General features: G+C 42.6%; 2 protein-coding genes across 3 annotated transcripts in view; one reads left to right on the top strand and one right to left on the bottom strand.

Moving 5' to 3' along the window:
* The window catches only part of CHGB (chromogranin B), an 817,086-nt gene that overhangs the window by 767,880 nt on the left and 33,925 nt on the right, over positions 1 to 15,281 (bottom strand). The window lies entirely within an intron of this gene.
* Positions 1,766 to 14,772, top strand: TMEM230 (transmembrane protein 230). Of its 2 annotated transcripts, XM_050745266.1 has the most exons (5): positions 1,785 to 1,908; positions 3,216 to 3,321; positions 5,381 to 5,494; positions 8,236 to 8,358; positions 13,676 to 14,772. In XM_050745266.1, the coding sequence occupies exons 1-5, from the start codon at positions 1,841 to 1,843 to the stop codon at positions 13,814 to 13,816; spliced, it is 552 nt and encodes a 183-aa protein (XP_050601223.1). In that variant the 5' UTR covers positions 1,785 to 1,840; the 3' UTR covers positions 13,817 to 14,772. The 2 variants fall into 2 exon arrangements, with proteins under 2 accessions (XP_050601222.1, XP_050601223.1); XM_050745265.1 differs by lacking the exon at positions 3,216 to 3,321 and having other exon boundaries at positions 1,766 to 1,908.

The raw sequence follows: 15,281 nt of genomic DNA, 5'->3' as shown, positions 1-15,281 counted from the left end.
TTTCAGTTTAGAGCAGCCTGATGGAGATCAAAAGGATTTCAAATACAGTAGGTTACTAGATATTTTAGGGGGATTCGCTTGTCAAACTTGTTATTCCAATTTGAGGACGAGGAACAAGTGAGAGTAGTACAAATCCTGTGTATTTCATTTTACTTGGCAAAAGTTAATACTCTTCAGAAGCTTCGTGTACCCAAAGTCTTGTTGGCTTTATAAGGATGTTAATGGAGTGTTTCTTTTTAGCCTAGGGAGTCCTACAAGAGTCTTTGATGTTTCAGTAGATCTGTAATGGGGCCCAAGGAGTATGGTTCTGCAAAATTTCTCTATTATAAATACACTTTTTGCAACTTCACTCACATAAAGGATGAAGATGTCTTAAATTCCATGGATGTTGGATCCACCAAGAAAGTGAAAAAGCCCTGAAGTTACGAAGAAAGACTTAAAAACATTCCCATTAATAGCTGTAAGATAACTGTGCTGTGTATTAATTTTTTGCGTGGTGCAGTGCCTCACACCTGTAATCCCAGCACTTTGGGAGGCAGGCGGATCAACTAAAGTCAGGAGTTTGAGACCAGCCTGGCCAACATGGTGAAACCCCATCTCTACTAAAAATGGAAAAAAAAAAAAAAACTAGCTAGGCATGGTGGTGCATGCCTGTAGTCCCAGCTACTTGGGAGGCTGAGGCAGGAGAATCGCTTAAACCCGGGAGGTGGAGGTTGCAGTGAGCCGCGATCATGCCACTGCACTCCAGCCTGGGCAAGAGTGAGACTCCATCTCAAAAATACATATATATTTTTGGCTGGTTTGATAGTAGTAGGTTATCAGAACTTACATTAGTGTCACTAAAGTAGGTATACAACCCCCGCTGCTAAATTTGGCTTTAGAAAAAGCATTTTTTAAAATTGCTTTATCATAATCCTTTTTTCCAGTGCATTTTTGTTTGGTAGATTAAATGACTAGTTTCTTTATTAAATTAGTTGGACTGAGTTCTAGTTACTGGACATGAGAATTAACCATGTCCAGTAGTAAGTATTCATTTTCCTACAGTGTGCCTCTGAGTGAAGAAGGAAACAGGCTGCAAAAGAGGCTGATGGAATTTTGGGGTGATGGATGTATTTCCATCTAGATTGGTGATGGTTCTAGGACCATATGTATTTTCAGAGCTCATCTATTTGTACTTGTGTATAAATTATACCTTAATAAACAACTTTCTGAAAAGCTTCATGTGCAGCAAAATGTCCCTTGTGGGCAGGCCTTTTACCTGGACAAGGCCTGAAAATAAGCACAAGTTTGTGGAGCTATTGAAGGGAAGTATAGTGGTGTATTGACAGCACAGTTTACAAGTGTGCTATTCAAGGGAAGTGTGGTAGTGGGGTGTTGAAGGCGAGCGCCCGTGGAAGGCTGGCGCCTTGCAGCGGATATCTGGCCGCACTGACTTCTGGTCCTGAGGCTGCGACGGACTCGGCTTCTGCCTCCCTGGGAAGCCATGGCGCTCTCTAGCCTGGCCCGTTCTAAGGAAGGGAGAAACCACGTAGCTGGCTTGCCCTGGGCCTGACGGTGACCCAGGTGGGCGAGGACCCTAGGTGCTCGCCCGCCACAGTGGAGGTAGCCGGCGGCGGGCACAGGTCGTGGCTGCCTAAACAAAACCCACGAATCGGCATTCGGCCCGTGCAGCCCCGATGCCTCCTGCAGCTGATACTCGGTAAGTGATAGCCTGGGAAGCTGGTTGAGGAAACAAACGCTTCCGGAGACGCAACTTCCGACGCGCCTGTTTCCGGCACGCCACTTCCGGCGCACTGATCCTGGCTGGGGCAGGCTGAGTGGCCCTTAAGCGGGCCGTACCATGCGACCTCGTGCGCTGCCAACCGTGGGCGAGCTCTGGGTGTGCGGGCGGCCTGGCGCGGCGCTCCGGTAAGGCGTGTGTGCGACGGGGCGGGGACAGAACCGTCCTCTTGGGCTCTGGGCGTGTCCGAGACCGCGCTTCCCGCCTAAATCAAGCTCCGAGTCATCCGTGTGGGGCATTCGTCCTCCCTGGCACAGTTTGTTTTACGTCTAAATTCTCGTCGGTTCTTATTTATCTCTCTGGCAAGGTCTGAAGACGGGCAGGAGAATAACGTATGTAGAGACGCGTGATGCCAGGCACTGTGCCAAACGTCTTATGATGCTTTTAGAACTCTTAACATTCAGGTGCTGAGGGAGTTTGGGGGTAGCGGTGAGCTGGTAAAAAGCCTGTTGGGAACGAAGACTGATACTTTGAAAATGCTCGTTTTTCTTTTCCCCCTCTTTTAGAATCCTCTTTGCCAAGAGTAAACATTCGTCTCCCCTCTCCCTCACGCCCCTGCGGTGTGTTGTTTTGATGCGGATGTATGAATAATGTCAGGACGTACTTAACAAAAAATCTAAGTGCAAGTTAGATGTGGTTAAATTCCTTCAAAAACCACACATATTGGTAGTTTGAACTTTTATAGAATTAAATGCAGTCGGGATCACAACACTAAAAACCTAGTATTTGACGCAGTTTGATCCAATCTTTTTTGAAAAGTATAGAGATTAGCATTATGCTCATTTTTCAATACTTGATTTCTAGACCAGGATGTAATCAATAAAAAGGGACACTAATATTTAGCACCAATTATTTAATTATTTATGCTAGTTACTTTGCATTGACTGCAAGCCACTTAAAACAGTTTGTTAGGCCGGGCACACTGGCTCACGCCTATAATCCCAGCACTTTGGGAGGCCGAGGCATACGGATCAAAAGGTCAGGAGTTTGAGACCAACCTGGCCAATATGGTGAAACCCGTCTCTACTAAAAATACAAAAATTAGCCGGGCATGGTAGCAGGCGCCTGTAGTCCCAGCCACTTGGGAGGCTGAGGCGGGAGAGTCGTTTGAACCCTGGAGGCGGAGGTTGCAATGAGCCGAGATCGGGTCACTGCACTCCAGCCTGAGTGACAGAGCGAGACTCCGAGACTCCGTCTAAAAAAAAAAAAAACACCAAAAAAAGAAAACAATTTGTTAATTTTTGGAATTAAGTATGTGCAAAGTACTTAGAACAGCTGGCATCTAACAAAGACTAGGTAAGTACTAACCACCATTATTGTGATGATGATAATGATGAATTTTCAAAATGCCAACCCAGAAAAAAACTAGTCCTTTTTTTATGTTGCCCTTATGCCCTTATTGAAATACTTCATTTTATTGTTATTATTTTTTAAGACGGAGTCTCGTTCTGTTGCCCAGGCTGGAGCACAGTGGCCCGATCTCAGCTAACTGCAACCTCTACCTCCTGGCTTCAAGCGATTCTTCTGCCTCAGCCTCCCGAGTAGCTGGGACTACAGGCACCCTCCACCATGCCTGGCTAATTTTTGTAGTTTTAGTAGAAACAGGATTTCATCATATTGGCCAGGCTGGTCTCGAACTCCTGACCTCGTGATCCACATGCTTTGGCCTACCAAAGTGCTAGGATTACATAGGATTACAGGTGTGAGCCACGGTGCCCGGCCAGTTTTCTTTTTTTTAAGATATGTTTTTGAATTTAGAATTTAAAAACTTTGACTAAAATATATTTATCCATTTTGATCATACAGCTTTGTTACTTTATGGAGGAAAAGTGGACAAATAAAAAAAATTATTTTTATTTTATTTTATTTTTGACACAGAGTCTCATTCTGTCACCCAGGCTGGAGTGCAGTGGTGCAATCTCGACTCACTGCAACCTCTGTCTCCCAGGCTCAAGCGATTCTCGTGCCTCAGCCTTCCAAATAGCTAGGATTACAGGCATGTGCCACTGTGCCCGGCTGATTTTGGGGTTTTTTTTAGTAGAAACGGGGTTTCACCATGTTGGTCAAGCTGGTCTCAACTTACTGACCTCAGGTAACCCGCCCACCTCAGCCTCCCAAAGTTCTGGGATTACAGGCATGAGCTACCACACCCAGCATATTAATACAAATTGCCTTAATTTAAATGTTAGGATTTTTCAGACTTATCCACTGTCTCTTAAACTGGTGACATAATAGCCATGATTTCATTATCGCTGTCTGCTTTGAATATTTTGAACAAGAACCCAGGTTTTTATTCCATTTTTTTCTTTCTTTCCTTAAAATTTATTGTAAGATATTGTACCATGTTCCATTTCTTAAGGTTGGTACAGAAGTAATTAGGAAAATGAAGTACTACTTTTGGTGCTTGGGATGGGGCAGAGAGGTGGGCGCTTCTAGAGGCACTAGTATAGCCAGGCCCTTATCCAAATTTACAAGGGTCCTGGCATGGTGGCCTGTAATCCCAGCGCTTTGGAAGGCTGAGTTGGGCAGATCACTTGAGGTCAGAAGTTCAAGACCAGCTTGGCCAAAATGGTGAAACCCCATCTCTACTAAAAATACAAAAATTAGCTAGGCATGGTGGTGCATGCCTGTAATCCCAGCTACTCAGGAGGCTGAGGCAGGAGGATTGCTTGAACCCAGGAGGTGAAAGCAGCCGTGAGCGAAGATCGCGCCACCGCACTCCAGCCTGTGCAACAGAGTGAGACTCTATCACAAAGAAAAAGAAAAAAAGGAGTTCGAGACCAGCCCGGCCACCATGGTGAAATCCAGTCTTTACTTAAAAAATACAAAAATTAACCAGGCGTGGTGGTGCATGCCTATAAATCCCAACTACTCGGGAGGCTGAGGCAGGAGAATCTCTTGAACCCGGGAGGCGGTGGTTGTAGTGAGCTGAGATTAACCCACTGCACTCCAGCCTGGGTGACAAAGCAAGACACCGTCTCAAGAAAAACAAACAAACGAACAAAAAACCCCACAAATTTACGGCAAGAAACTTTACAAATCTTTTGCATTAAAGGGTTGATCTCTATTGAGGGGCAATAGGCAAAATGTTGATGTGAGTGTATTCCATTTCCTGCCCTCTTCTCCCTCCCTGTCAAACAAGAGAATCATTTGAATGCTCCTCTTGCTTTTTCTTAAAAGTGGGAGCAAGGGACAGGCAATACTGTGGTGTCAGGTGGACCTGGATTTAAGTCCTCATTATTCTACCTAGTCTCTATGTGACTTTGGAAAAATTAAAAGTCAGGGAATCTTAGTGCCAGAATAAACTGGAATGTGATTCTTGGTGAGTGTCTTCACTGTCATTCTACAAGGACAGACCAGACTAGATATTTAATATATAGTGAGAATGTTTTCACTGTGTCAGAGGCATATCTGGTTCTCCATATGCGTATGCCTCTGACACAGTGAAAATTTAACAGTGAAGTGTAAATTGCCCATTGCTAGTCTGACGTGGCAGCCCAGAACTCCAATGCAGAGCATCTAATAATCCTGAACTCATTGGCTCTAATGCACCTTTGTCACCTACAGACAATAACAGCGTTTTTTGTTTTCAAACCGTAGCTGTGTCAGCGTGTTATGATGCCGTCCCGTACCAACCTGGCTACTGGAATCCCCAGTAGTAAAGTGAAATATTCAAGGCTCTCCAGCACAGACGATGGCTACATTGACCTTCAGGTAAATGCAGACAAGAACTGCAAGACTGGCTGGCTGTGTTTCTGTTGAGTTAGCTGGAAGACCTTCCAAATGGAGGGTTTGCTAACTGTCCCTAGGGATTAGAGGAAGCAACAAGAGGAAAACTCAGCTCTGAGACCTTTTCAGCCATAAATGCAGAAGAGGGCTGTGGCAGGGTAGTTTCAAACCAATTCCAGTATTGTCCATCTCTAAGAATTTTTAGTTGTAATGCCAGAGCCTTGTAGTTACAGGTTTTATTTACTTTATTAAGAAACTAACTAGATTGTGTTTTGTTAAGATGGAGTTTGTTTGTTTTTTTTAAGGAACTTTAAAATTTTCGTTAGGTGAAATTTTTTTTTATCAGTGTTTATTTACACTTTAGTCAAAGCCAGTTCACCTTTTAAGGGAGAAACTTATTGCTAAAGCCAGCAGATTGTAGGAATCTTCCTTCTTTCCTGATGTCATGAGATCCAATTTATTAAAGGTATTCTTTGTGATAAATAGTAAGTAAAACAGAGTATTTATTAAATTTGTATCCTACCCTAACCATTTATAAACTAGTCAATACTATTATAGCATCTCCTTTTACGCACTTCCCCTTACAATAGAATACTCTAGGTGGAACTAGGGCCAACGAGGAAGTAGCAGGAACCCATCCTTTATAAATAAATAAATTACTCTTTGGACCCACATTTGAAGGAGAGATAAAAATAGATCTGGAAAGATCTGGAAAGCTTCCAGCCATTTTGTCAGGCACAACCATGAGCCAAACCTTAGAAAATTTGTCTCTGAATCTTAACCTTGAATTGAGTTTGTTCATAAGGCAGGTTTACTTGCTATGTGGAACAAACAATTAATGGTTTGGAATAAACTGAAATTGCCTTCTTTTCCTTTTTTTTTTTGAGACAGAATTTTGCTCTTGTTGCCCAGGCTGAATGAAGTGCAATGGTGCCATCTCGGCTCACTGCAACCTCCGCCTCCCAGGTTCAAGCAATTCTTCTGCCTGAGCCTCCTAAATAGCTGGGATTACAGGCATGCGCCACTATGCCCAGCTAATTTTGTATTTTTAGTAGAGACAGTGTTTCTCCATGTTGGTCAGGCTGGTCTTGAATTCCTGACCTTAGGTGATCTTCCTGCCTCGGCCTCCCAAAGTGCTGGGATTACAGATGTGAGCCACCGTGCCTGGCCTTTTCTTTTTTTTTTTTTTTTTTTTTTGAGACAGGGTCTTGCCCTTTTGCCCAGGCTTGGGTACAGTGGCACAGTCAAGGCTCACTGCCACCTTGACCTCCTGGGCTCGAGCAGTCTTCTCACCTCAGCCTCCTGAATAGCTGTTACCACAGGCGTGTGCCACCACGCCCAGCTAATTTTAAAATTTTTTGTAGAGACAGGATCTGTTAAATCCCCATAAATTAGTACAGCCATCTATATACCAGGCAGTTAATAAATATATGTCTACCAAATGAATGACCATAAAGTCAGTTCTGTTTTTGTTTATAAAAAGTTTCTTATGATACAATGAATGATTTATGGAATGAGATTCAAACTAGAGTGAATGACATTCCTCTGAGATTCCTTTGAGTAACTGTGAGAGCAATAACTAGAGCTTCATCTCTTGCATCTCTTGCCAGTCCCTTTTATTTCTCAGAGCTGCACTGGGTGGTACGACATACTTAAGACACATAAAGCATCTAGTTTGGTTCTTAATTACCCTCCCGTTTTTGTTGTTGTTGTTATTGTTGTTGTTTTTGAAACAGGTTCTGGCTTTGTCACCCAGGCTGGAGCGCAGTGGTGCAATCTCAGCTGGCTGCAGTCTTCACCTCCTGGGCTCAAGCCATCCTCCCACCTCAGCCTCCCAAGTAGCTGAGACTGCAGGCACATACCACCATGCCCAGCTAATTTTTGTATTTTTTGTAGAGATGAGGTTTCACCATGTTGCCCAGGCTGGTCTCAAACTCTTGAGCTCAAGTGATCTGCCTGCCTCAGCCTCCCACATTGCTGAGATTATAGGTGTGAGCTCTCCTCCCTGTTTTAAAGTGTTTGAGGCTGGGCTTGATGACTCACACCTGTAATCCCAGCACTTTGGGCGGCAGAGGCGGGAGAATTCCCTTCAGCCCAGGAGTTGGAGACCACCCTGGGTAACATAGTGAGACCCTGTCTCTACAGAAAATTTTAAACATTAGCTGGGCATGGTGGCATACGCTTGAAGTCCCAGCTACTTGAGAGGCTGAGGCAAGAGAATTGCTTGAGTCCAGGAGTTTGAGGCTGCAATGAGCTATAATTGCACCACTGCACTCCAGCCTGAGTGACAGAGCAAGACTCTGTCTCTAAAATCATAAAAATTAGGCAGGGCGCTGTGGCTCACGCCTGTAATCCCAGCACTTTGGGAGGCAGAGGCGGGCGGATAACCTGAGGTCAGGACTTCGAGACCAGCCTGGCCAACAAGGTGAAACCCTGTCTCTACTAAAAATACCCAAAAAATTGCTGAGTGTAGTGGTAGGCACCTGTAATCCCAGCTACTCAGGAGGCTGAGACAGAAGAATCACTTGAATCCAGGAGGTGGAGGTTGCAGTGAGCTGAGATCATGCCATTGCACTCCACCCTGGACAACAAGAGCAAAACTCCATCTCAAAACAAGCAAAAAAAAAAAAAAAAAACCCATAAAAATTAAAAGTAATTAAATGTTTGAACCCAGGTATTTGCATAACGTTCTTCATTGTCTTTTTTTGTCTCTGTTTCTCTTCCAGTTTAAGAAAACTCCTCCTAAGATCCCTTATAAGGCCATCGCACTTGCCACTGTGCTGTTTTTGATCGGCGCCTTTCTCATTATTATAGGCTCCCTCCTGCTGTCAGGCTACATCAGCAAAGGGGTAAGCTGACGGGCAAGTGGGAATAAGCTATGAGATTTTAAAAATGTTAGCCAAGGCTCTAGTGTGTATGTGTGTGTGTGTGTGTGTGTGTGTGTGTGTGTGTGTGTGTTTCCCCAGTGGTCTATTTTTTTTGAGACAGGATCTTGCTCTGTCATCCAAGTTAGAGTGCAGTGGCACAACCTTTACCTCCCTGGGCTCAAGTGATCCTCCCACCTCAGCCTCCCAAGTAGCTGGAACTACACGTGTGTGCCACCAAGCCCAGCTAATTTTATTTTTTATTTATTTTTGTTTGTTTTATTTTTTGCAGAGGCAGGGTTTCACTGTGTTGCCCAGGCTGATCTCTAATTCCTGAGCTCAAGCAGTCTGCCTGCCTCAACCTTCCAAAGTGCTGGGATTGCCAGTGTGAACCATTGCACCTGGCCAATTTTTTTTTTTTTTCAATTTTTTTTCCAATTTTTACGGGGACGTAGTGGGTGTATATACTTAGGGGATACATGAGATATTTTGATACAGTCATGCATTCATAATAATCACATCAGGCTAAATGGGGTATCCTTCACCTCAAGCATTCATCATTTGTGTTACATTCCAATTATACTTTTATTTATTTATGTATGTATTTGTTTATTTATGTATTTATTTTTGAGACAGAATCTCACTCTGTCATCCAGGCTGGAGTGCAGTGGCGTGATATCAGCTAACTGCAACCTCTGCCTCCCAGGTTCAAGCTATTCTTGTGCGTCAGCCTCCCGAGTAACTGAAATTACAGACGTGCGGCACCACACCCGGCTAATGTTGGTATTTTTAGTAGAGACAGGGTTTCGCCATGTTGACCAGGCTGGTCTCGTACTCCTGGCCTCCCAAAGTGTTGGGATTACAGGCATGAACCACTGCGCCTGGCTTACTTTTAGTTATACATATATATATATATATATATATATATATTTTTTTTTTTTTTTTTTTTTTTTGGAGACAGAGTCTTGTTCTGTCACCCAGGCTGGAGTGCAGTGGTACAATCTCAGCTCACTGCAACCTCCGCCTCCTGGGTTCAAGTGATTCTGCTGCCTCAGCCTCCTGAGTAGCTGAGACTACAGTGGCAAACCAGCACGGCTGACCTATTTTTGTATTTTTAGTAAAGACGGGTTTTTGCCATGTTGGCCAGGCTGGTCACGAACTCCTGACCTCAAGTGGTCTGCCCGCCTGGGCCTCCTAAAGTGCTGGGATTACAGGCGTGAGCCACCACGTCCAGCCTTAGTTATTATATTTTTAAATGTACAATAAATTATTCTCTAGTCATTTTGTGCTATCAAATACTAGAGCTTATTCATTCTATGTAACTATGTTTTTGTACCCGTTAACCATCCCCATTTCCCCCCACCTTTCCCAGCCTTTGGTAACCATCATCCTGCAATATCCATGAGTTCAATTGTTTTAATTTTTAGTTCCCACAAATGAGTGAGAACTTGGAAAGTTTGTCTTTCTGTGCCTGGCTTATTTCACTTAACATAACGTCCTCCAGTTTCATCCATGTTGTTGCAAGTGACAGGATCTCATGCTTTTTTGTGGCTGAATAGTACTCCATTGTATATATGTACCACATTTTCTTTATTCATTTGTCTGTTGAAGAACACTTTGGTTGCTTCCAAATTTTGGCTGTTGTTAATAGTGCTGCCATAAATATGGAAGTGCAGATATCTCTTTGACAGACTGATTTCCTTTCTTTTGGGTATATACCTAGCTGTGAGATTGCTGGATCATATGGTAGTTCTATTTCATACTGTTCTCCGTAGTGGCTATACTAATTTATGTTCCCATCAACTTTGTACGAGGGTTCCCTTTTCTCCACATCCTTGCTATCATTTGTTATTGCCTGTTTTTTTGGATAAAAGCCATTTTGGCTGGGTGCAGTGGCTTACACCTGTAGTCCCAGCACTTTTGGAGGCCGAGGCAGGAGGATCACTTAAGCCCAGGAGTTCGAGACCAGCCTGGGCAACATAGTGAGACCTCGTGTCTATATTTTTTAAAAAGCCATTTTAACTGGGATGAAATGATACCTCATTGTAGTCTTGATTTGTATCTCTTTGATCAGTGATGTTAAGCACCTTTTCTTATACCTATTTGCCATTTGTATGCCTTCTTTTGAGAAATGCCCATTTTTGACTGAATTATTAGATTTTTTTCCTATAGAGTTTGAGCTCCTTATATATTCTGGTTATTAATTCCTTGTCAGATGGATACTTTGCATATATTTTTTTCCATTCTGTGGGTTGTCTCTTCACTTTGTTGATTGTTTCCTTTGCTGTACAGAAGCTTTTTAACCAGATGTGATCTCATTTATCTGTTTTTGCTTTGATGGCCTGTGCTTTTGGGGGCATTACTCAAGAAATCTTTGCCCAGTCCAGCATCCTGGAGAGTTTCCCCCATGTTTTCTTGTAGTAGTTTCATAGTTTTAGGTCTTACATTTAAGTGTTTAATCCATTTTCATTTGATTTTTGTATATGGTAGGAGATTTGAGGGGTCTAGTTTCATTCTTCAGCATATGGATATCCAGTTTTCCTAATACCATTTATTGAAAAGACTGGTTCTTTCCCTAGTGTATTTTTTTTTTTTTTTTTTTTTAGAGAGAGTCTCACTCTGTCATCCAGGCTGGAGTGCAGTGGCACCATCTTGGCTCACTGCAACCTCAGCCTCCCAAGTAACTGGGACCACAAGCAGGTGCCACCACACTTGGTTAATTTTTTTTTTTTTCATTTTTTATATAGACGACGTTTTGCCATGTTGCCTAGGCTGATCTCAAACTCCTAGACTCAAGCAGTCCAGGAGTACAGTGGTGTGATCACAGCTGTCTGCAACCTCAATCTTCTGGGCTCAATCGATCCTCCCAGCTCAGCTTCACAAGTAGCTGGAGTTACAGGTGTGAGTCATCATAGCCAGCTAATTTTTTTGTTTGTTTGTTAGAGATGAGATCTCATTATGTTGCCCAGGCTGGTCTTGAACTCCTAGGCTCAAGCAATCCTCCTGCCTCAGCCTCCCAAAGTGCTGGAATTACAGGCTTGAGCCACTGCACCCCTATGGCTATGTTCCCCGTTGTGTGTTAATTATGGTCAGTGTGAGGCCCACCCTAGCCTCCCAAAGTACTGGGATTACAGGCGTGAGCCACTGCACCCGTTGAATGTAGAATTTTATCAAATGCTTTTCTAGCATTGATTGAAATAATCATATGGTTTTTGTCCTTTATTCTGCTTATATGATTTTATCACATTGATTGATTTGTATAAGTTGAACCATCCTTGCATTTCTGGGATAAATCCCACTTGGTCCTGATAAATAATCTTTTTAATGTATTGTTGAATTTGGTTTGCTAGTATTATCCTCCTTATTGAGGATTTTTGCATCAATGTTCATCAGGGATATTGGCCTATTTTTCTTTTTTCGACGTGTCTTTGCCTGGTTTTGGTATCGGTAAAACTGGCCTCATAGAATGAGTTTGGAAGTATTCTCTCCATGTCTGTTTCTGTTTCAGAATAGTTTCAGTAGGATTAGTATTCTTTTTTTTTTTTTTTTTTTTTTTTTTTTGAGACAGGGTCTCATTCTGTCACCCAGGCATAGTGCAGTGGTGCGAGCTCAGCTCACTGCAACCTTTGCCTCCCAGGCTTATGTGATCCTGCCACCTCGCTAGCAACTGGGACCACAGGCGTGTACCACCATGCCCGTCTAATTTTTGTGTTGCTTGTCAAGACGGGGTTTTACCATGTTGACCAGGCTGGTCTTGAAATCCTGAGCAAGCGATCTGCCTGCCTAGGCCCCCCAAAGTGCTGGGATTACTGGAATAAGCCACCATGCCCAGCCAAGTATTAATTCTTTAACTGGTATAATTCAGCAGTGAAACTATCAAGTCCCAGGCTTCTCTTTGCTAGGAGACTTTTTATTATGGCCTCAATCTCATTACTCTTTGTTTGTCTATTCGGATTTTAGGGTTTTTTTCCTGGTTGAATCTTTGTTTTTATATTCATGTCTAGTACAGCAGATTCCAGCAGAAAGAACAAAAAGATTTTCTTTTGCATTTTGTTCTCTGTTGGCAAAATATGTTTTTCTTCCTTTGAGCAACAGTAAACTTCCATAGTTCCTATAAGGGAGGTGGTAGCAGGTAGACAAACTTGGTCTCTGAGATATTAGACAGTTTGCCCTGTAATAGTTTGGAACAACATGGCTGAGCCTGGCATGCAAGGGTCCTGATTGGTAAAGGGCTGTAGCTGGAGCAGCATGCTGTCATTGTAGCTGTGTAGTGCCATGGACGTACCGTCAGTGTTTGGAGAGAAATAGCAATTCTGTTATATGTGTGGGGTCACTGTGCCTCATAAGTCAGTTCCTTCTTACATTATGTTTGGATGGCGTTCCTGTTGAGCTTCAATATGAAACCTTAGAAACCTAAAGTAGTTGGTGGTTATTTCTCATGGGCTGTCCCCACATACACAGTGTCTAAGTTGTCTTGAACCAATTCTGACTATAATTAACACACAACAGGGAACACAGCCAGCCAGGTGCAGTGGCTCAAGCCTATAATTCCAGCATTTTGGGAGACTGAGGCAGGAGGATTTCTTGAGCCCCCGAGTTCAAGACCAGCCTGGGCAACATAGTGAGACCTCATCTCTACCAAACAAACAAACATACAAAATTAGCCAGGTATGGTGACTCACACCTGTAACCCCAGCTACTTGGAGGCTGAGGTGGAGGATCACTTGAGCCTTGGAAGTTGAGGTTGCAGTGAGCTGTAATCACGCCATTGTAATTCAGCCTGAGCAATAGAGCAAGACTCTTACCTCAAAAAAAAAAGAAAAAAAACCCTGAAATTCTGAGAAAAACACAGAGTTTATTGTAGTGGTAGCTGTACAATACAAAAGGTGAAAAACAACCAAAGTGTCCAGCAGTTGTATGTGGGGCAGTTAAGTAAAACTGTGGCATGTCCATTTCAGTGGAATGTTACACATCCTTACAGTTTAAATATATGAAGAAGTTTTAATAATATTGGCCACAGGACACAGAGTATGTTGTGTTCACAGCTAAGAGCTTTAAAAAAAGGAAAAGAAGCTAAAATATCTGGATGAGAATGGGTCATTTTTTTCTTTATAATTGTTAGTACTTTGTAGTTTTTCTTCAATTTATAGTCAGGAGGAAACCTTTTCCCTTGGTAGTATACAACTCAAAGAAAATGTACTGAAGAGTATAAAATACTGATCTAAGGATTAGGTATGAGACTTTTTATTTTAAAATGTGTAACTCTTACGATACTAATGTGTTTGCCTCCTTCTGCCACCAGGGGGCAGACCGGGCCGTTCCAGTCCTGATCATTGGCATTCTGGTGTTCCTACCGGGTTTTTACCACCTGCGCATCGCTTACTACGCATCCAAAGGCTACCGTGGTTACTCCTATGATGACATTCCAGACTTTGATGACTAGCACCCACCTAATAGCTGAGGAGAAATGTCACAGTGGAACTGTCCAAGCTTTAAGATACCTAGCAGAAACTATAGCTAAGGACTAAGGAATTCTTCTGCTTGCAGATGTTTAAGAAAATAATGGCCAGATTTTATGGGTCCTTCCCAAAGATGTTAACTGAACCTACAGTAGCTAATTAGGACATGCTCTGTTTTTCATCCCTTGGCCCTGGCAAGAGCTCCTGACAAGTTTTTCCACAGGAATATGTATCATGGAAGAATAGAGGTTATTCTGTAATGGAAAAGTGTTGCCTGCCACCACCCTCTGTAGAGCTGAGCATTTCTTTTAAATAGTCTTCATTGCCAATTTCCTCTTGTAGCAAATGGAAGAATGTAGTATGGCTAATTTCTTATTACTAAGTAATTTATTTTAAAAATATCTGAGTATATTATCCTCTACACTTATCCCTACCTTCATGTTCCAGTGGAAGGCCTTAGTAAAATCAAAGATCGGTGAGTTCATCTGTAATGTTTTTTTTTACTTGCTTTCTTATTGACAGCAACCAGGAATTTTTTTTTTCCTGCGGAGCAAGTTTTCAAAATGTAAATACTTTCTCTGTTTAACAGTCCTTGGCCCATTCTGATCCAGTTCACCAGTAGATTGGACAGCATACAATTTGGATCATTTTGTCCCTTGTAAATCAAAATGTTCTGTAGATTATTCCTTTATTGGCTGGACTTTTGGCTGTTTCCTAATGAAACATGTAGATAAGTGGTTATTATTTCGAGTTTATAACCCTATTGCTAGCACCTTGTATGATGTCATCATTCTGCTCATGATTCCAAGGATCAGCTTGGATGCCTAGAGGACTAGATCACCTTAGTTTGATTCTATTTTTTAGCTTGCAAAAGGTGACTTATAGTCCAAAGAAATTAAAACGTTGAAATCCAAATCCTGGAATTAAAATGAGTTAACTTTAAACATTTCAGAAAACATTTTAATGATTTTATGATATCTTTAATCCCAGTACCCAGATCTACCTTAGTTTGTAGGTAGCTGGCATTATGGGTCACACTCTACTTTCCCTAACTCTGAGGTGTGGACTTGGGCAGCTAGAAGCATGGACATGCCATCAGCTGAGTTGGAAGGCTATGGGAAGAGCAAGTGTTAGATGTCTACTCAATATCCAAGTGGAGCTGTTGAGGAGGCAGTTGCGATGCATGTGTGTGTCTAGAGTTTTAAGAGTGGGTCTTGGATGGAAATAGAAATTTGGGAGTCAGTATTTGGACAGTATCTTAAAAATCAGAGGGCTGTTTGAGATCACCAGTAGAGCGAGTGTAGCTGGAGGGGAAAAAAAAAAAAGACTCAGGAAATGAGGGACAAAGAGAGGGTGACGTGAAGCAGCCTCCAAGATTAGGCACTTTTGGTAATGGGAATGTTGACTGGGGAGTCCAGTAGTCTAGAGTTCCTGATCTTTGACAGTGAA

Source organism: Macaca thibetana, chromosome 10 (genome assembly GCF_024542745.1).
Source record: "Macaca thibetana thibetana isolate TM-01 chromosome 10, ASM2454274v1, whole genome shotgun sequence".
In the NCBI taxonomy this organism is placed as follows: Eukaryota; Metazoa; Chordata; class Mammalia; order Primates; family Cercopithecidae; genus Macaca; species Macaca thibetana.
The sequence above is the reverse complement of the archived record's forward strand: the minus strand, read 5'-3'. Positions and strand labels throughout refer to the sequence as shown.

Bases quoted from the DNA above. Each gene is read 5' to 3' on its own strand.
- TMEM230 (XM_050745266.1), top strand. From the start codon at position 1,841: ATGCGACCTCGTGCGCTGCCAACCGTGGGCGAGCTCTGGGTGTGCGGG. The intron at 3,322-5,380 runs GTAGCTGGGACT...TTCAAACCGTAG, and splicing joins CTTCTGCCTCAGCCTCCCGA to CTGTGTCAGCGTGTTATGAT. The intron at 5,495-8,235 runs GTAAATGCAGAC...TTTCTCTTCCAG, and splicing joins ATGGCTACATTGACCTTCAG to TTTAAGAAAACTCCTCCTAA.